General features: G+C 35.9%; 1 protein-coding gene across 1 annotated transcript in view; it reads left to right on the top strand.

The window, feature by feature from the left end:
- LOC110450268 (U1 small nuclear ribonucleoprotein 70 kDa-like) overlaps positions 1-22,786 on the top strand; it is a 106,836-nt gene that overhangs the window by 7,109 nt on the left and 76,941 nt on the right. The window contains exons 3-4 of the mRNA XM_021497721.1: positions 5,016-5,070; positions 20,022-20,086. Of these exons, the coding sequence (XP_021353396.1) occupies positions 5,016-5,070; positions 20,022-20,086 (120 nt within the window). The remainder of the gene's footprint in view (positions 1-5,015; positions 5,071-20,021; positions 20,087-22,786) is intronic.

Below are 22,786 nucleotides of genomic sequence, written 5' to 3'. Positions count from 1 at the left end.
TGCTGTATATTATTTTAAGCCATCGTTATATACACCTTGCATGGTGATATGATGCCAAAAATCAACACATGTGAAAATTAAACACTGCAGCATCACAAAAAATATTACATACCCCCCTACAATCTATTTATAGACAAGCTAAGACTGTATATATGAACTATGAATTCTGAGTGAAATTAAGCCTGACATTCTGTGCTGTATGATAACTAGGTCGTAGAAGACACCTACCTGTTCATCTTCTAGTCAAGGTTGGCCTGACCTACCTGTCTGTGCCACAATCAATGCTGTAAGAATACATCATTATCAGCCACACTGGCTATGGGCTTCCGTTCACAATATACGTAGTGCAAAAGTAGATTCACTATTGTTACCAAAAATAACTTTTACTCATGAAATTTGGAGCAAGCCAATCTCGCAGTGTGATCTTCAGACTGTTCTTTCGCCATTCTTAGATCTCCAGTACCAACAAAACCTGTTCACTAGTGAACGAAAAAGTCTACTGTTAGTGTGTAGTGCATTTGACCGACCTTTGGTTGAAAAATTAGCCTAATGATAAGATTGCTATCACAGTCACAAGCCATTATATATGACGGGAAAACCAGTGTTACCCACAGCCCGATAATGTATAATGATTTTCTTCTGTTATCTTGAAATGTGCAGGGGGCCAGAAGTGTTTTCTGAATCCCCTTAAAGCAGTCTGTTTGAATTATAAAGTTTGTAACATGTTGAGGCTAACAGAATCTATATAACTTACCTCACGTTGACAAGACCGTGTTTACCAGGGAGTTCCTCCCAGGCAGCTTTTGATTAGCTCAAAATCCCCAACTGAAATATCCTAAAACCTGTTAAACTGTAAGGAAACTTGAAAAATTCCCCGAGATTTACCAAAGTAAAATTACTGCGATCACCTGCACCCCGATCATAATGGTTCGGTCGATTACCAGCGATTTTTTTCCGTTAAGGTAGAAATATCAAGAGTGTGTGTTTGAAGGTGAAATTGGAATACTAGTTAAGATACTCTGCATCCGAAAGAAAATGTCTTGCGCAGGCATCAAGAGCTGTTCTGATCGTCTGTGGTATATATATCTAGATTGCATATGTATGTATATACTGCAAGAAAATAGAGGAATCTGGTTTCAGTTTTTTACCTAGAGAGAAAACGGTAGAGAATAAACAGACTCATCATAAATGCGTTTGTGCGATCACTGTAATGTTCGCTGAATGGCCGAGTATGTATACAGTCCCAAGTGCAATGCTTTTCTTTTGTAAAGAAAAGTAAATGTCCCGATATTTAAGAAAAGCACATATACACCTATTACACTGCATTCAAGTCTAACGTTTTCTTCAGGGATAATTAGATTCAATCTTTTAATGTTTGAAAATGCTATTAAAAGTACTCGGAAATAAAAAAGATTGAATATGAACAATTTACCTGGGAATCAGTTTGGTAAAACATCTCGATCCAAATAAGACTTGTCACAGTTGTGTCAGTCCTGTGCAAGTAAAGACTTAAATTGGGGGTTTTAAAAGTGAAATTGGATGACCCCAAAACTTGAAATCCTTTATTTAAACATCAGTCTTTACAGAACAGGTTTAAAGTCTTGGCTCATGACCTTACAAAGGTCTGATTGTACATACTGAAGTATGTTATTTCAAGTGAAATTTTATAGACAAAACTGAAATGTATCTGTGCTGACAGTAGCAGTAAAATCAGTTTGACAGAATTCGTGTCATATACCCTATTCGCTACACACACGACACAAGAGATTCAATTGAACAACACACTGTTTTGAATAAAGTGGCAAACATGTTTATGTCCTGCAAACTGTAAATGAGTCAGCACTTGGAATGGTAGAACCATAATTAGTTTTAACTGAATATGTAACAAATCATTTTCTATTTATGATTACAAGGTCATTGTTCTAAAAACAATTAACATAAGGGTATTATTGGGTGAAGCTTTTTAAAGCTATTCATCAAACTGTACCCATTACCGGACAATATAAGTATAATATAAATGTCACTTCTGTGGGATCAGATTGATTTCAGCCACCAAAGTTAAGTTATTGGCATTCAGCTGTTTGCTTTCAACTTGTTTGTTTAACCTGTTGAATGATTTTCTACAAGTTAGGATCACATAATGCTTTTCCATAAATAGCTCTCAGAAAATACTACTACCATTCATATTAAAGATGAGCTGGACTAGTGTGTTGACACAGTGTGTATAGCGGTACATCGTATTTTTGACGTACATGTTCGGAATCGTCCCAGAAAAGTCTAATGACCACAGTATGACAGTTGGATTCATTGTAATGCAGGGTTAGACACTGTTTTTGTTTGGTAGTCCACAGGACTAGTTGAATGGATTACTTACTAGTCCTTTGTCAATGTAATTAGTCCAAGATTTCCTGATTGCTATCTACAGCACGAAACATCAAAAGTAATTGACTGTAGGAGACTTAAAACAACTGCTACTATAAATATATGGTAAAGTTTTAGGAAAATTTTGACAATCATGCAATGAATATATCTTATTTTCAGCAGTTTTCTAAATTTTAAAATGAAATGTTCTTATTTTATAACTGTTTTTTTCACAAGTCCTAAGGACCAGTTAGGTTAGGTGATTCACTAGTCCTTGCTGAATCTACTAGTCCAGGACTAGTGTTAGTGTCGACCCCTGTAATGTCTACTACAGTACTCTCCAGGACTAGTGTTAGTGTCGCCTGTAATGTCTACTACAGTACACTCCAGGAGTAGTGTTAGTGTCGCCTGTAATGTCTACTACAGTACACTCCAGGACTCGTGTTAGTGTCGACCCCTGTAATGTCTACTACAGGACACTCCAGGACTAGTGTTAGTGTCGACCCCGTAATGTCTACTCCAGTACACTCCAGGACTAGTGTTAGTGTCGCCCCCCGTAATGTCTACTACAGTACACTCCAGAACTAGTGTTAGTGTCGACCCCGTAATGTCTACTCCAGTACACTCCAGGACTAGTGTTAGTGTCGCCTGTAATGTCTACTTCAGTACACTCCAGGACTAGTGTTAGTGTCGACCCCGTAATGTCTACTACCGTACACTCCAGGACTAGTGTTAGTGTCGCCTGTAATGTCTACTTCAGTACACTCCAGGACTAGTGTTAGTGTCGACCCCAGTAATGTCTACTACAGTACACTCCAGGACTAGTGTTAGCGTCGACCCCTGTAATGTCTACTACAGTACACTCCAGGACTCGTGTTAGTGTCGACCCCTGTAATGTCTACTACAGGACACTCCAGGACTAGTGTTAGTGTCGACCCCCGTACTGTCTACTACAGTACACACCAGGACTAGTGTTGTGTCGACCCCGTAATGTCTACTACAGTACACTCCAGGACTAGTGTTAGTGTCGCCTGTAATGTCTACTACAGTACACTCTAGGACTAGTGTTAGTGTCGACCCCGTTATGTCTACTACAGTACACTCCAGAACTGTGCGACACAATGCATGGAACTGATAGAAGACCTTAAGTGAAAAATGTGTTTTACCTGGCCGACCCTATTTTTTCTGACAACCTTCATGTCTTTTTGGACTTTTCGTAGGAAGGAATGAGAACTTCAGTTTTCAATTTAAATGTAATTTAAGCAAAAAGTGTTTAAAAAATAAATACAAAATCCTAATTTAACTTCCCTTTTTCATTTTGGAATGTTAGCAGTAAGCCAGTAACAAGAGTATTTTATACATTGTGTGCGTCAAATTACTTTTTAAGTTATCAAATTGAAAAGAATTAACAATAAAAACAAACAAAACAATAATACTTTTTAATTAAAACTAAATCAGATTCTGGTATGGGACATTTTCCCTAAATCTCCTTTTTTTTTGCAAAAAAATCGAATGGTTTCTCTGGATTTTTCATTGGCATCAGAAACACATTATTATTTTGTTTAGTTAAATTGTGAAAGACTAAATGTGTAAGATTATAATTGAAGTACCATCAAGACCAGGCTGTAGTACTTACCTTCATTTGCTGATTTTGATGCACAATATAGTTCGATGAACCATGTTTTCAGTGAATTATAATTGAAATGGTTGAATGTTTGTTGTCGTAACGAACTGAAATGTTTTAATTTAACTTTTAAATAAGTTAAAAACTTGTCAGGTCGCGAATGCATCGTACTCCCCCGGTAATTGTTGCGTAAAATTGGAGATCTGTTGCACAAAGATTTATATTTATGAGATAAATTATATGCATCTGATTTTTTAACCATTTACACAAAGATTTAATCGTAAATAGGCTTTTTCGTTATTATTTTTTATAATGCTGATTCAAATATTGTTGCAACATGAATTGATCGCTGGTAGGAACCTTTGAATAAAATTCATAAACAGGGCCAGACCTGGGTTATAGGTACCCATAATATTGAATTCATTTGGAAAAACTGCCAATAAAGTAGACACTTAAAACCAGCAGGGAAGTTGTGTTGTAAATCAGACACAAAACCTTTAAAAGAAATGCAAGAATAGAAAACGATATTCCTCTGCATCCACTGAGTATTGACTTTCTTTCCCAATGTAAATCAGTAATCTGGAATCGGGAGTCATTCTTAAGATTTTTTATGATGATGCCAAGTTAGTCTGTCTGAGACACAAGACTATTTTCCACTTTAGAAGCATTGATTTAAAGAAAAAAATTGATGTTCAAATTATTTCTGTCGCATTCTTGCTTCTGAGGCTTTGCGCTTTGTCCTTTTTTGCCTTTAGAAATCTGTCTGTAAGATATGTTTGACCAGAAATGTCATTTTTATCTGGGATTGAATTCCATTCTATTATAAAGAGATGACAAATCATATTTTTTTTACTGGGTTGAATTCCTTTCTGTTTATAGAAAAGACAAGTGATGCATTTCTTTAGCCTCAATTCCTTCATATCTGATAGGAAAGATGAAAAATCTATTTCTTTCCTGTTATGAATTAGTTCTGCTGTTGCTGCAGCAATAAATGAAATAACATACAAATTTTGCATTTAATTTTTGACAGAGGAAGGAGCGGGCCGAACAGATAGCATACAAGCTGGAACAGGACCTGGCTTTGTGTAAGTATAGAGTACATACAGGCATGCTCACAATAATGGGTCTTGTATTTACAATTTTGTCAAGACAATCTAACCTCTTATGGGACATGTCAAAGTTGGCCTGTCAGATGCCTACTGCTGCTGACTCTCTGAATACAGATCAGTTCAAGATACAGCCTAGTCTGACCAGAGCACTTACAGGGAAGAAGATATAACCAGGTGGTATCTCTATCCCACTTCAGCTTCCTGATATAACCAAGCCTTTTTTTTCAAAATTTTGGGAACGGGGCCTGTAACATTGAAATTTGGAAATTTGTGTTGCAATAAAACTAAATTGAGTTTTTAGAATTATAAACAAGTTTTATTTTTTTTGCAAAGTGTCAACGGAGATTTGTATTCTGCCCTATTATGCCCCCCAGACCCCCAACCTGACCCCCAAACCCCACTAACCCCCAAAGCATACAGATTGTCATCTTGCTTTAAAAAAAGTCAAAAAGTAAGGATGATTATGTTTGATCGCCAGAGTAAGATGTTTGGTTAAATAGAGGATAAAACAGTCACAGATAGTCGAATCATAAAATCAGGGTTTTTTCAGTGATACTCATACACAATGCTATAGTAATGTGATTTTTGTATCCTAGTTTCCCTGGTTCCTCCAAATTTAAGATATTTTTAAACATGTCTTTAGTAAAATGAAAAATTTCATTTCATTTACATATTTTGGAATAAAATGAAGTTTTCTTCTCTGTTGGGAATTAATTGGTCCATAATGAGTGGATGGAATGAGTAATACATCTTGGGTAGTTCTGTTAATACATTTATGTGAAGAATATTTTGAATCTACATTTCGCTTTAATAGCCCACGCAATCCTGACAATCCTCTGGAACTGCTACCACTAAGGGAAGGACATGATTTCATTTTATTGGTGTTTTACTTCCCTTCAGAGACACATTGATGACTCCTTGAATTAGAAAGATTTTACAGGTTTCGTCTTTCATTTTCTGGTTGAAACAGGCAGAAGGGATGGGTTTTAAAGCAATATCACAGTAATGAATTTATTCTTAGTGTGGCATTGAATTACAGCTAGATTATTTTAAACGGGGGATGGACAGGATGTGCTAGAGGCTAAAATTCAAATCAAGCATTTTATAGACCATGATCTTAAAATAGAAATTAATTAGCAGATGGTTCTTCCTGTGTGGCTATTTATAGGATAGTGTCCTGGATGTGGAGGTGCTGGTCATGTAGGTTTCAATTGTCTGACTGCATTGGTCAGTCGTATAAAGGCATTCCAAGTATTGGTCATCACTTCAATCAGACTTTGGCTAATTATACGATGGCCAGTTATAGAACTTAGTGTATTTGTATATTGGCCATACCCATCACCAATGCCTTTCTTTTTCTTAGATTGTAGTGTATCTCAATATGACCTTTCAGTAGGGATGCCTGGGTAACTACTCAATGTTGGGTTGAATTTTGACTTTGCTGTCAAGGGTTAGGTTGTATTGAGAGTTAGTGGAAGATATTGATGGGAGTCAAGTCTGGTAGATTTTCCAGGTTGCATGTATTTGTAGGTAATTGTCTTGCAATGCTTTGCAGTCTGTCTTCCCCAATTGTTAGCTCTGTGTGTGTGCATTTATGTGTGTATATGCTGTCTGTCACTGTTACATTGTTCTAAAGAGGAATTGAGGGTTGTACAGTAGTAGCTAAATCATTTAATAGTTCTAAACATTTTCCCCCGAAAAACCCACAAGACTCCCCAAGTCATGCTAGAAAACTGAGGCTCAGAAATCTGCTGTCTGCGGCAACTTTTGTCTGGGTGTAGAAAGAATCCATTGATTTTTCACCTCTCCGGGAACATAAATTTGTCTTTGTTGACAAATAAGAAATGTTCTTTACGGTAACACCGGTATCTGTTGCGTCTTGTTGACAGGAGTAAAACAACGGAGAAGGGTAACTGATTGTACAATGGGGAAAAGAAAATGAGAAACACGTTGACCTAGAGTTATCTATTTTTGTTGATGGACAAGTTTTGTGATTTACAAGGAAAGTAGGCAAGCTTTTTTTAGGGATTGGTATAACATCCACTATGGTACAAATGGAAAGCAAAGGTGTGAATGGCAGGGAATAATCCAGGGTGCAGTATTTACAATACTCACAATCAATGATATAAGTGCAGGTATTTCAAGTGATTAAATATAAATTAAGTTTCAACTAATCATCCAAATATATATATATGTATGTGTGTGTAAAACAAGAACCCTGCTGCTCGCCTTGTCATAGCTTTTATCATATATAAAGAAGATTGGAAGTTTTGTAAAATGTAAGGGGTCGGGACATTCCCCCAGTTTCAGTTTTCTGGAAAAATCCCTGATAATATTGCAGATCAAACAAAATTTGCAGGTAAACTTGATCACTTAGTGAATTTGAAATAACAGCAAATGTCTAATAGCTAGCCCATCACCATTTAGGTTTTGATGGATATTGTGACATCATAATTCACTGAGGCTGTCAAAATGAAAGTTGACCCGCCATTGTGAATCGGTCAGATCCTTACACACATCCAATCGCTGAATAATTTAACATCCCTCTCGGAAGTCAAATGCCAGATCAATAAATCGTTGCAGTGGAATCTCTCAAACATATTGTTAGTTTCAATTTGGAAGTCGCATTAACGACCTGTTCATCATACATTATTGTGCCTTAGCATTATTCAAAGTGGCAAAACTAGGAAAGGGGGTAAGGGTGTGGTTATTTAGTCCATTTAAACTGTGTTCTTTGAAGAGATTTTTGAGGGGGGAAATAGAAAGAAAAAAAAAAAAGAGTATTTTTTTAAAAAACAGCGTTATTTGTAGCTCCAACATTGATTGGTTAATCAATATTAAAAAGAAACAAACTGATAAATTTGAAAATAGGAGATCTGCAACTAGATGGCCCTAGTGTTGGAACCAGAACCCTTGGCAACCCATCTACTGAGATCACACTTGTTAGACAGAACCCTCGATTTCCTGACTACAAAAATCAGAACCTATAAAGCTGAACTCTTGTTTCTCGTACCTAAAATTACAACCTGTGCAGTGGAACCCTTGATTTCCGTAATGATGGAGATCACAACCTGTAAAGCAAACCCTCGATCCCCGCACCTTAGTGGATTATAACCGGTTCAGGTACCCAATACAAAGCAGCAAGCCATATGGTTAATACACGGATAAATCAATCTTATTTCTTCGAAACAAATTTGATTGATCATGAGGTGAAATGAGCGGTACAGATGTGTAAGGCAGATGAGAGAGACAGTGACGAGTGCTGACACTAATTACAGGTGTGACAAGATAGGTATACTACCTCTGGCTCGGGTTCAACCTGAACGTGTGTTAATCCTTTCATGGCGGCGGCAGAGAAAAGGTCTCTTAGCGAACCACCCCGGAGAATGTATCGCGTGATACGCACAGGCTTTTCACGTATGGAGAGATATAGGAACACACTTTTTGATTACGTCGCACTAATTGAATAGTCGGCTCAATATATTTTGATCCAGCTGCCTTTATTTTTCACCGTCAGCTAACCACAGCTACATTGTACAGATTATGAAGAATACCGACTTCAGACTTCATCATCGTCAAATATCAATGGGTTTAGCTTACTGGATACCCGCAATAAAACATGTAACTTTATACAGCAATGATCTGGCCTTCCCTGGCTTATCGATCAGAATAGGGGAAAGGTCTTTATTGCTTTCCTTTGTCATTTTGCATGATGTTTATTTACGTGCAGTAAGAAGTGTATATTTGGATTGATCGGGATCACTTGGGCAAGAGAAGACAGTCATCGTGATTGCTTCGTAATAGACCTATATACATTGGATACAATGTTACGGCTTACAAATAAAAATTCCCTAAAATGATGATCCAGTACACCTTAACATAGAGAGAGAAAAAATCAATACCAGTCTCCTTCTACCTTGTGTATTTTATGTTAATGACTTTGATTAGCTCCCCGAAGTTTCGAAAAGTAATTAATTTGTATCTGAATAATAGAACATGTGGATCAGAGAAAAGCCAATATAGAAGTCTTAGTATCATGGTATGGCATCCAGCGTTAGGATATATACACATCTGTCATGTCGCAATTCTATCGGAGATTGGCGGTCGGAGGAAGAACAGCAGCTAATGATAGTTAACTACAGCTTAATTGGCATTGTAATTCAGCTTTTTAATATTTTTTAGTTTAATGACAACATGGATATATGATAGTTTTGAATTTGTTTGCGCCATTTGCTTTATAATTGTTGTTAAAAATTCTCATGTATTATTTATTCAAATTTAAATATCAATTGTCACAAGTGCCATAGATGTATTGCAGCACATGTATGCATTAATTACTTAGTTAAACACAATAGCCAATCATGAAACAAGGAAGTATAGAATTCTTGATGGATTACCATATTTAACCTTTTAAAAGACATGCTTTCTGACTTAAGCAGATACAAATTATTTCAGTAAATTACGCTCTGTTCAAACCACGCTATGCCCAATCAAGAATTTTAATAAGATTGGCCGAAACATATGGTTTCCGCTGTAAAATGAATGAATAACAAATAAACTCTCTTCATATGGAACTGGAGACATTACATGGCATTTGTAAGGTCAGATTTCTTTTTTCCCCCCGAGTTCTTGTTCATGCACAGCTAGATATTTTACCCGTTTCTAGCTATTAGATGAGTACCTGTCAGTTTCTGTGGTTGTAGCTATTAGATGAGTAACTGTAAGTTTCTGTGGTTGTAGCTATTAGATGAGTACCTGTCAGTTTCTGTGGTTGTAGCTATTTGATGAGTACCTGTCAGTTTCTTACAGTTGAGTTTAATAAACATTCAGGGATGGAGCTCTCCTGTCCTATATTAGAATTTGTTTGTTTGTTTGGGTTTAATGTCCTTGCAACACTGCCCTTGGTCATATGAAGACGGATATTTTGAGAAATGTCCTAAAAGCATAACACTGAAATATGTAGCTTCTATCGTGGAAATGCAGGGATTGAAATTTATTAATTAATATAGGGAATGGTTTGAAGAAACCTCTTTTTTCATGAAAAAAGATGAATAAATTGGAATTTGTTTGGTTGTTTGGGTTTAATGTCCTTGCAACACTGCCCTTGGTCATATGAGGACGGATATTTTGAGAAATGTCCTAAAAACATAACACTGAAAAATGTAGCTTCTATCGTGGAAATGCAGGGATTGAAATTTATTAATTAATATAGGGAATGGTTTGAAGAAACCTCTTTTTTCATGAAAAAAGATGAATAAATTGGACATTTTTTTTAGTGAGACTTAACTATTGTGAAGGGATGGGATGTTAGAACTGAAAAAAGACTTATTGTGAAGGGATGGGATGTTAGAACTGAAAAGACAAGGGGGGCTTGCACTATTAAGGGATGGGCACATTTTTAGTTGAGTATAGAACCATGACCACATAGTAGTTTTCAGCGCTTGTGTCACGAGCTATTGTTATTGTACTAATATGACCAAATAAGTATGTGAATCTGTAACGAAGAAACTTGATCGATGGGACAGAATAAAGTATCATACATGCCTATCATGTTTGTACATGTTTCGATACAACAATTCATTCACTTGAAAGCATTTTTATTATATTACAACACTTCAGTTTTGCTGGTAAATGCTTTTTAATGATGGGAAATAATTAACTCAAAATGTACGAATACATGATGAATACAAATGTTTGTACACCACTTAGAGTCCCTAAGGTAACTAATGAGTGTTGCCCTATAGACCATGTCCTCTTATTTACCCGGGCTAGTTCATTCTCTAAATGAGGGGGAGTTGATGCATCATCGTCATGAATTTGTTACAATTTTTATTCAGTTTGAGGGTCATGCTTAGTAGTACCCAGTCAAGCCCTATATGTATTTATATCGCCACGAGTTTCCGTTATTGTGATCCACTTGTAGTTGTACAAGTTGGTGTCGGCCATTATAGTCGCCATTGTGCTCGTCATGGCAACTAATTATTCAGGACAAACACTCGGTGAGCTGCTTCAGTAGTTTTTGATGCAGTTCTGACAAATAGGCCGAGTACAAGTAAAACATACAATTGATACGAAATTGTTAGTAATGTATTTGAAAGTATCAAGTTATATTTTTTAAGGTTCATGAATCCTAACTTTTTTTTTTATCAAAGCAATAAGACATATATGCTTTCTTATTTGTAGATCATAAGGTTGCAAATATGTTTATAAATATAAAAACTGAAACAGGATCCCTAAACTTCTATTGCATATTTAATGTTTTAAATGTTATTGTGATTCAACCAATGAGAATGTAGGAAAAGTGTGTGTCATCTAATATAAGGTCGTAGTTCCTATGGTGCTGTATAATATCTATTATGAAAAGTTCATTTTACACAACCAATACAAATTTTTTTCACCTGAAGAAAAATGTTTAGAAGCAGTGTAATATCTTTTGGCATGCTGTGTCTTTTGCTAAGTTTTATAGGTGCAATCCAAAGGTATGTGTCTACGTTCATCTTTAATAGTAAGCAACTTCAAGAGAAAGGCCTGTAGCAACTATTGGGTAAGAAAGTAGTTGAGGCCAATGTAAAGTGAGTAACTAGCGAGGTGAACTGTGCCAAACACCAACTGAAGGGTTTATACTGATTAGTTTTTCCAGGTAAATATTGCAGGTTACTGCAGCCCATCCAATATACAGGAAGCCATGCACACACATACCATTATATTTAACAATGCATCTATTATTGAGCGTTTGTTGAAAGTCAATAATTTGGCTACCGACTCTGTAGAGAAGTGTGCTCATCTGAAGCCTGTTGTATACATGATATATTGATATTCTACATGATCAGTGTTTGGTTTATATGCACCTTAGGGGTCTTCCATACTTATTACTATTTTCACGAGTGTTCCCCATCTAATTGAATGCATCAGTCTCATTTCCTAGACTTCCTAGACAAGACTTTTCCTTACTTAAATTTCAAACATTGCATTTAATTTTGAATGAAATCACAATACCATTTTGAAAATTTCATGTTTATGGTTTCTAAAGTGTTTTGAAGGTTTGTTTAATTGTTAACAGGTGTCATTGACTGGCCAGTATTGTGCCAAGGCTCTGTTGGATACCATTAGTGCCCTGGCAGTGTTCTGTATTAGCTCTAGCTGTATAGGAGGTCAGGGGGTAGGGAGAGATGTGTGGGGGAGGGCAATGCTGGCCATTACAATTATTTGGAAAATTCCAGTACAACACAAATGTGCACCATCTTTATTTAGTGAGGGCGCACCAACATATACTATGGTAAGACTAAAGGTGTACAAAAAAAAAAACGAGCTAGAGACTACATAATGAATTAGGCTAGAGGTGTTCAGAATGAAACAGGATAAAGGCTACCTAATGAATCAGGCTAGAGGTGTTCAGAATGAACATATGGTTAGTAGATAGTACTGTAGACCACCTATGTCAGAAGGTTTAGGACACCTATAGTACTAGCCATGTGGTAGTACCATTCCCCATCTCCTCGTCAGTTGTTATAATCTCCTACATCATCGTACAGGCCCCCATACCTGACATTGCTCAGTATTTGTTTTCAGCCTGGTATGTTGTCAAATAACATCATCAAGTCATTTTGCTTTATGATCATATACACATACTGTCATTGTCTTGTGTTGAAACCGATAAATATGAGGTATCACGACTCAACTTCATGTTTTAACTCAAAAAATCTGCCAAATTAAATAAAAAAAACACCGGGAAGGGTCAACTGAATTTGCTGTTCGTAGGAATGAACATTTAAATTGGGAGCGAGAGTTTTTTTTTTTATATATATAAACTTATCCATTATCAATCAGAATAAGTATTTTTTATGAACGTTAGGTTATCAGTGTTTCAGATATTCTGAAATACATAACATGGAATAATATGACTCCCAGAGACTTCCTGGAAAGTACCTGTTGGAAAATAAAAGCCAGTACCAGGAACCCAATCAAACTTATCGGAAAGGACCCATAGTAAATTAAAGCCAGTACTACTCCCAAGAGCTATAGCTCCCTAAGGTTTCCCTGGAGATCCATGGTAACAAATCAGATACCAGGACTGATTGTCCTACTGTTCGAGTACTGCTAATGGGTACTTACTGTCTGACGTCGGGCATCGCCATGGAAACGCTTAAACACTGGGCAATACTGAGAAATATTACATGCTTATATCTTTGTTTGTCCATGTGTGTGTATCATCTCCTCTGGTCTATGTCTAACGCCTGGCAAGTCGGGCACAGTTTGACAAACAGCACTAGGTAGTTCAGCATTGATTCCCGAAGCTCCGGTGCATCTTATATTTTGTTTATTTATTGATTGGTCGGGAGAAATCCTCCGGAAAAAAATTAGGTTTCTGACTTTGACTGATATCTATCTCTTTTTTTGAAAATCTTTGTTAAAACTAAAATTTGATTTTAAAAAAAAGATCTATTTGAAATTTTAGCATTTTGATTCTCAAAATTTGTAATTTAGTTTAGAGTTGAACAAATTTATTTCAGGTTTAATGATTACTTTCTATAATAACTGTGTATAAAAAACTAAAATGAACCAGACCTTCATTGAAACCTGTCTATACCAAACACTGTTTAATCTGGAAAAAACAAATTATGACCTTTATCGATACCTGTCTATACCAAATTCTTTTTCAATGTGGAAAACCAAACGATGACCCCCATTGATACATGTCTATTCCTCCAAATTTTTTAAAATGGAATAAATCTGACCAGTAAGATGCCTTTGTTTACACTAATATATTGAAACTGAGCCAGTGTAATCTGCAAACTGTTCCATTGTGTACAAAATACAGGACCCTGTAGAGTGTAGAAGTTATTGTGCAACCTTAACTAAAGGACGTTTATTGATCTAGTGAAATGACAAGGTTTAAAGTAAGCGGATTGTTATGGGGTGTGAGAGTTAGCAGATATATCACATGTCCTGCTATATATATGAAGATATAATCCCTGTACATGGACTTTGAAAACCAAATGTCATATATATTTGTACCAGACTTATTTCATAGGCCTGAATATATGTTGTGACAGCTTGAGCAGTGAAATCTTATGTCATCTGAATATTGGAATATTGCAGACTGTATGCAAATTTCAAATGGAATTTGTTTTACTGTCCGCAGATGTGAACTCTGATAAAACAACAATTAATGTGACAACTTCAGCATTTCCACAGTTTATACCATATTTTATAAAATATCGTGACATGCCAAGTTATCTCCCTTTTCTAATTAACTGCATTGTGGTCCAATACCAGTGAAGGACTATTCGTCTACATCCTTATGTCGGTGCACACAACAGACACCTCCCCTCAGCTTCTTCCCTGCAAATAACTATAAAAGACCATCAACTAAGAAAAAAAACTTTCTGCCATATTAAGTCTGAAAATATCTCAGCCGTCCCATTTTACCCATATATATTCGGCTTGTGCCTTGTACCAGCTAAATTTAAGTAAAATCCCAAAATTTAATGGCTGCATCTTTTATCCCTGTGCTGGTATCTACAATAGTCGCAGTCCTTTAATTTGTCTACCAATGAACTGCAAAAGACTAAAAAGCCATTCCACAATTTCTACCGTATTTACTCTAAATATCAATGCTCCCAGTTGTCCCCAATCTAGCTGAATTCTAGCCAAATTCTGGCACGCACAATTTGTCGACATCCCTGTGCTAGTACCTATAATAGTAGCCTCCTCCAACTTACGCCTGCCAATACACAACGACAGGCCACTACACTGGGTTACCTCTCTCAGACATCTGGTATTGCTCAGACAAGTACTTGATCTAATAAATCTACCCCTAAGCTATCGGTATTACACAATATATAGAATAGTGTTAGACACATCATGATACGTTTGTATTGGTTCCTTAAACAACACCATTGTGTTATTGAATGCATGCTTTAGCCTTATGTAATGTCGTTCCACTTAAAGCTAATTGTCAAGTTGAGGTAATTTTCTTTCTTTAGATTCTCAAATTATTTTTCAAAAGATACAAAATTAAAATCAGTAACAAAAAACCTGTTCAGATTCAATGATTTGTTTACTAGGATTCGCGTTTTGTTAATTACAGTTGACTGCACTGCTTTACAATTTAGAAGAAAAAAAATCCTGTTATTTTGCAGAAATTTGCATTTCTTTTGGTCTAAGTGCCATCCTTATACACACTTTGGTGACTGCCATCCATCACAGGCTTTTTGTCACTTGTAATTTATTTTAATTGGATATGTTATAGTCCCTGTCAACTTCTCCGTGTCTTCATTCTGTCACCGGGAAATGTCCTGCCAATTCTTCTTTGATTAACACAGCTGGGTAACAGTTGGTTAACACAGTTGGTTAACACAGCTTGGTAACAGTTGGTTAACATAGCTGGTTAACACAGCTGAGCAACAGTTGGTCAACAGAGCTGGGTAACCGTTGGTTAACACAGCTGGCCAACAGCTGGTCAATAGAGCTGGGTAACAGTTGGTTAACACAGCTGGCCAACAGCTGGTCAATAGAGCTGGGTAACAGTTGGTTAACACAGCTGGCCAACAGTTGGTTAACACAGCTGAGCAACAGTTGGTCAACAGAGCTGGGTAACAGTTGGTTAACACAGCTGGCCAACAGCTGGTTAACACAGCTGGATAACAGTTCCTTTTTCTGAAGATGTGCCATACCAGGAAAATTTAGACATTTTCATCATTTGGATAATTTCACCGAACACAACAAACTAGGGGAGGGGAGATTTACTGGAATTAGTGAATACTGGTGAACCTTAGTTTTTATTCGTTAAAAAACAAGACTGTATAATATCTACTGAATACTCTGTTGATTTCTGTAAAATATGTAAACGAAATATCAGTAGGCAAGGTATCTGTGAAATATGTCATTACTGCTTTTATGTAAAATAAAGTTGGTCTGTGATTAGACTTTTTTAAGCTCTATTTTCATCAAAGGGGTTAACAGGGCCATATGTATGTTTAACCATGATGTCTAATTTATATTCCAGTGTCCAGATGTTTATATGACATTTAAATTTTGCATCTGAAATTTACAATATTTATCTGATAGAAAAAAATGACTTTTCAATCACAATAAGTGTAAAAGTACAAATAAATGTCTTCAAGTCAATTTCATTGATGGTTTCAATTATCGGTACATCATTAATCGATATTAAAAGCATTGAGTACAGGCAGTCGTTTAGCTAAATATTAAATAAGATTCTTCAGACACAACTGTTCATTGATTTTTAGGTTTGCTTTTGTTTAGATTTTTTTTATTGTTATTGAATATTGTGATAACATTGGTTAACCTGGGCTTTTCACATATTTATCCTTTGTGGGTTTGTTTGTAGTAAATACCAGGGACAGAAAAATGTGACTCAAGTTCAGACCACCAATGTGTATGGTTGTCCAATCCAGAATCACATAACACTAGTATATTGTCTAAAAAACATCAAGACACTTTCGATGTTAGGCCAAACAAAACAAGTGTTGAAAATGTACACAGGTCTGCATACTGAACTTGAGCAAAATCTGAGAATATCAAAATTTTGACCAACCAATTGCTATTTAATGGCAGCCAACTTGTCTAAACAGGAAATGAGAGTTGCATCTGTGTCTGCTTTACCATTATACACCCACATAACAAATTTTAGCAAAATCAAACAGTACCTACATTTTGACCAATCAGAAGCAAAGGTTCCCATGTTTGCTGTCCAATCAGGAAAAGAAATGCATTCTGCACATGCACACAGGCATATCAATTCTCATTTCAAGTTTCATTAGTGTTTGGCTAATAGTCTGATATTATGTCCAGAAACGATTTAGCTTTAGAAAAATGACAAAGGAAAAGCTGCAAAAGCAATATGTCCCCAATTTCATTTTGCGGACTAAATCAGAAATGTAGCAAAAACATAAATCCCAACTTTGTTTAGCGAAAAATAATTGTTTGAGTTTTGAAAATGAATGTTAATACCTGGCTTTTTCACATATTTGTTCCTTGTGAACCTGTTTGTAGTAAATACCAGGGATAGAAAGTTGTGACTGAAGTTCAGGCAACTATCGTTAGTTGTCTGATCCAGAATCACAAAACAGATCATCATCAATCAAGGAATATAAGATCATTTATTTCAAAAAGTATTAGTTACTTGTAGGCTGTTAGTTAGCTTTAATAAAAGGGCTCTTTTTATTGGGTTTCAGTAAAACATTTAACCCATTAACTCATTCACCCCTGAAGACACATTTGAATTCTTCCAATTCAAAGGTTGGAATAGTTCATTGTGAAATTTCAGGGATGAATGAGTTAAAAGTTAACCATGACTGAAATTGTAAACCTTGTTTTTCATGATTGTTTTGGCAGGTTTGACAGTGCCTTGATGCAAGAAGGTCATTGTGTCTTATTTGGCCTGAAGTGTCGAAAAGAAACCTTAAAGAATTGATACATATCAAAAGCACCTAAAGGGTTCCAATTGGCAAAGTGTTATATAAATATTCAACAATAAGTGTAAATTTGAGATTTTTCTCGTTGTTGAAAGATATGCATGCTAATGTTATGGCAATTATTATTAAAAAGAAAGTTATGTTTGTAGCAAACACAAGGAATATGAAATCTGTGATAAAGTTTGGACTGTCTTATATCGTATTTGGAGACAAGAATGCAGAACAGACATTAGAGTACTTTTCATTTGGTTAGAAAAAGTACTTTTGAATTAGAAAGGAAATTATGTTATAATTGCCTGGTCTTTTCACATGCTTTTCCGTTGTGGAATTGCTTGCAGTAAATGCCAGGAATATTAAAAACTGTGAAAAAGTTTGGTGTGTTTTTATATAGACATCCTAATCCAGAATCACAGAACAAGTCTTTTGTTTTTGGTGCAAGAAGTGAAACTTATTTATAGGGGTGAATGTGTGGTTAAGGCCTCTGACTGTCTATAATCACCTGTGAGTCACAGGTTAGAGTCCTACATGGGCCAGGTACTGGATGTAGGTCAATGGTCTTTCTCCAGGTACTCTGGTTTTTCTTCCATAATCAAAACCTGGCACGTCCTTAAATGACCCATAACTGTGACAAACTTTGAAAGAAGAACTGATGTAATAAGTGTGTGCAGTTCATTTAGAAGTTGGAAGTCCCCTTTGCAAAACTCCGAACTTCACTTGCAACACTATCACACTATCAGGGTTTATAGTTAATTTTGCTCAAGATAATACATATATATATATGTACTGTAGATTATGATCAGTACAAAAATGCTATTGAATATAAATTGTTCTATCTTCAGCATCTTATCTCTCTTTGAATGAATCATATAGATGAAATTTAAAAAAAGCTATTCAATTTCAAAGACTTTTAAACTTGGATCAATCGTTGCATTGAATGGCCGATATATAGCTCCACAAGCATGGACCAGCCAATTCTGAAGCAGCAATGCAGCCCCCCCCCCCCCCCCCCCCCCCCCCCCCCCCCNACCCATTTTATGTCTCTGACAACTGTTGCAACTATCATATCAGGGAAATATTTGGAAAATGGATGTTTGGTTGTGAGGCGTAGAACAAAAAGATATAATAAGACATGGGTCTTCGGGGAGCTGATACGGGGTCTGAAACGGAAGCCCTGGCTGTGTATATTCCCGCCAAAGTGGACAACTTGTCTATTTGTATTGAAATTAATTCCGTCTTTGTCTTTAATAATGCACTATTGCTGTAAGTACTTGCTATAAATACGATTCCCTCTGGCATACTATCTAATGCTTCCAATTCAAGGGGATGGAACCATCAATGCTTTCTTAGTCGTGAGTGTGATGCAGAACACATCTTGCCAATAGTTGTTGCAAACATCTTTTTATCCCCCAATCTTGGATAAACTTGATTGTGTTGGGTTTTTTTCTACAAGAGAGAGGTATTTGTAGGTCAACACTTATGGCTTGGTTGATCAGATATAGGTCTGATCCTGGGGGGTAGGACTGAGGAAATGGAATGTAGATATAGGTCTGATCCAGGGGGGTAGGACTGAGGAAATAGAATGTAGATATAGGTCTGATCCCGGGGGGTAGGACTGAGGAAATGGAATGTAGATATAGGTCTGATCCGGGGGGTAGGACTGAGAAAATGGAACGATCAGCATTTCTACAGAACTTGGGTAACAACTCATTCACCCCTGAAGACACAATTGAACTCTCCCAATTCAAAGGTTGAAATATATATATAGTTCATTATGAAATTTTAGGGGTAAATGACCAGAATTGTGTAACTTATGTTTCGGACACATGTTGCTTTGTTTGAAAAATCAGGCCATCTTCAGTCATCCTCTGCCCAAGAGGATATGATAGAGACACAAAATGATCTGCTTCCCCTAATGCTATAATTATTGGATATTTCTGCTTTTTCTCTCTGTCTCTCTTTCATATTTGAAATGAAAGAAAATGGAGTCAGAACATTCAATAAGCTGATTGGATCAGATGATATATTCGGTGACCATCCTATGAGACAATTGTCTCCACAAGTGCACACCCCTCTTCATAATATCGTCATTGTTATCTGTTATTAAAACAGACCATTAAATCCCTTCAATTATATTGTCGTAGAACAGTCTTAAAATGCTGCATTATGATTACAGTTCTGTTGGCCAACTGAGTTTGTATCAATATTATCAGGTGTTGGGTTTTCCAGAATTTTCATATTTCAAGATACTGTAAAATTTTATATGATATTGTATTCCTAGAAGTTCTGTGCATTTAAAATGCTTTATATGGCAAATACAATATACTGGTAACTATTACAGAAGTCGTTTCTGAATGTTGAATAAAACTGGATGCAATGTCATGATAGAAGAATTGAAAATGAAGCTTCTGTTTTGTCCTGTGTTAGATATTTTTTAGATGGAATCATAGTTCTAGCCATACTTATGATTGTTTTATTTTCTGTTTCTAGGGGACCCTTCCAACAACCCAGGAAGTACCGGAGACCCATACAAGTCCCTTTTTGTTGCAAGAATTGTAAGTTTCTAAATATCTTTTCAAATATGCTTGAATGTACATCTTTTTTGCTCTTGTAGCTATGCTAAAAAGTTCCTCAACCTAAATCCTTTTCTGGTATCCAAGTTGGATGTCATATTGAGCTGGACATATTTCTGCTTTCAAAGCACCTTTTCCAAGCGAAATTTCAACTTGCATAGATTAATCTGTCAACGTTTATCGCTTAACTTCGCAAATCATTGATTGCATGATTATTATGTTTGGAGTAATAGGCTTTGAGGAATTTTTGTAAGAGTGGCATTTTTTGTCTTGCAGACTTTTCTTTGCGTTACTCAGATTACTAAAGTTGTCTCTTCATTCAATCATTTTACCAGAAAACATAAATTCAGAAAATGTTTTTGGCATTTAAAATGCAATCGGTCACCAAAAAGTGTAATTTTGGACTGCTCAAGATTGTGCAGAAATTTGTGTGTTACTTTAAATTGTCAAATTGTCTGGACAATGAGCTGAATGTCATGGTATTTTCACGAATTATTCCTGAACTTTTTTGTCTCGTGATTTATAGGTGTTTCATTTCGGGTCTTGGTTCTTATAATGGTATAAGGGGAGACAACCTTAGTATATGTGATGTTTATATTGCAATATATATGGCTGGGCCTTCTATACAAATCCTAGAGTATTGGATTGATTTTTACATTGAAATATGTTGAAAACTAATTGCATTTATCTTTAATGAGATAATCATGTCTTACCTGTATGACCTTGAAGGCCAAGCCAAACAGTGTATTGTAATGACATCCTTATGTATTTTGTTCTTATCAAATTCTTCATTTTTGTTTTAATCTGCATGGGTATCCATACTTTTTATGAAAGTTTACCTTAATAATTTTGAAACCATCAAACAACATGTGTTTTGTTGGATTCTTTAGTGTCAGTATCCTTTGCTTAAGAAATAGAAATTAGTCTTCCCTTCAAAATGTCTTTATGCTTAAGCTGAGGAACAGCAATATAGGACTGACACACATGTTATGATTAAAACATAACATTGGGCTAAGTTTTCAAATTTTGGCAATATTTTCTTCTATGTTATACCATAATATGGTCCCATTTCATCTAAAAAAATGGGGTCATATGATGTTGTAATAGTTTCAAACTTGGAAAGGTCATACATGGTCTGGCTGTTCCATGGCTATGAAGCTTGATGTCAACGGGGGCGTTCTAGGAAATGCCTTTACAATTTTGAGGGGGGGGGACCTTTACACTGGCATGGTTCCTTATATAGTTCAAAATGTAGTCTTTGAGTTATGTGTCAATGACTAATGTGCGGTCACTGCTCGGATAAATCTAGATAAGGAAAAAAAACAAGGCCAATGCTTTCGGTCAGTTCCCCTTGAAGACACATTTGAACTCTGCCAATTCAAAGGTTGGAATAGTTCATTATGAAATTTCAGGGGTAAATGAGTTAAACCAAGAAAAGCATGATCATGACACTTCTTGACAAGACCTGGACACAAAGGAAGGGAAACAACTCCCATATTGTTGTTCAATAGGAAACACCTTTATACAAGATGGTAGATTACATTTGTCATAACCTTACTAAGAATATTGATTTTCTGTGAAACCACAAGTATTTTGTGGAATTTTAAGGTGAAATTGATCAAACGATCACATGTCATTGATTTCAATTGATGCTGTCCGAGAAAACATTGAATTAATTATTATCTGTTTCGTATGCTATGGTGGTTTTGATTGTGGCACTTGAAGGTTCCTATATATTTCAAACTTCCAAGGAATGCTAAAAACATGGATTTCCTGAACTTATTGGCACTTTTAAAATTGAGTTCTCAGCATTCTCCAAGATAAGTTTTGTAAAAATAAATCTCATTGCATTAAGAACAATTGAATCCAATTAAATGTCACATTGCTTAATATCACTATCCAGTTAATATAGTAATTCCTCTTTATATATTTTAATACATTTTTGAAAGCCTGTAATTTAGAGCATTAAACATCTCTTGTTAAACAGTTTTCTGGGTCATTCAGTCGGAATGGTAGATTCTGATATTCTTGTTTGTGAAAATGTTTTAATTTGGCATTGATGGACTGCCTGATTCCAGCTTTAATGATATTTTCACTTCTGTATTAGCAAGGATTCTGGCGTTAAAACCTATCAATATTTCTAGAACAATTTATGATGTTGACCTAGATTCTATTTAAATGTGAATTCATATTATTGACAAGTGGGGTTCTATTGATAGGATTTTTTTTTATCCATGCATCAAGCTATGAATATAATAATCCCAACATTTTTGGCTTCTATTGACAATAGGAGACAGGTTTAAATCTAATACGTGTTACACTGGTAACTGTAAACAATGATGGCCTGCCTATCTGACAGAGGTGGCAACATTGTGTTAGCTAACAGGAGCCTGTATTGATCTTAGTCAAGGCCTACGTCACAACGTTTAGTTCTAGCAAGCTTTATTTTGTTTTCGTATTTTACATAAAAAAATAAATTTTCAATGATTTTTTCTTGATTAGCAAATTACATACATCAGTTTAAATGGAAAACAAGAAACGAGAGTTCAGAATTATGTAGTGTAAAGGTTTTTAATAAAAAATCCAGGAGGATTTGATTTTCTGTGAAGCTGACCGAGCGTTTGTTGGCGTGGGGAGAGACGGAGACGACAAGACCACCTACTGTCACGAGGCTGGTTATAG

Source organism: Mizuhopecten yessoensis, unplaced genomic scaffold, assembly GCF_002113885.1.
Source record: "Mizuhopecten yessoensis strain PY_sf001 unplaced genomic scaffold, ASM211388v2 scaffold5141, whole genome shotgun sequence".
In the NCBI taxonomy this organism is placed as follows: domain Eukaryota; kingdom Metazoa; phylum Mollusca; class Bivalvia; order Pectinida; family Pectinidae; genus Mizuhopecten; species Mizuhopecten yessoensis.
The sequence above is the reverse complement of the archived record's forward strand: the minus strand, read 5'-3'. Positions and strand labels throughout refer to the sequence as shown.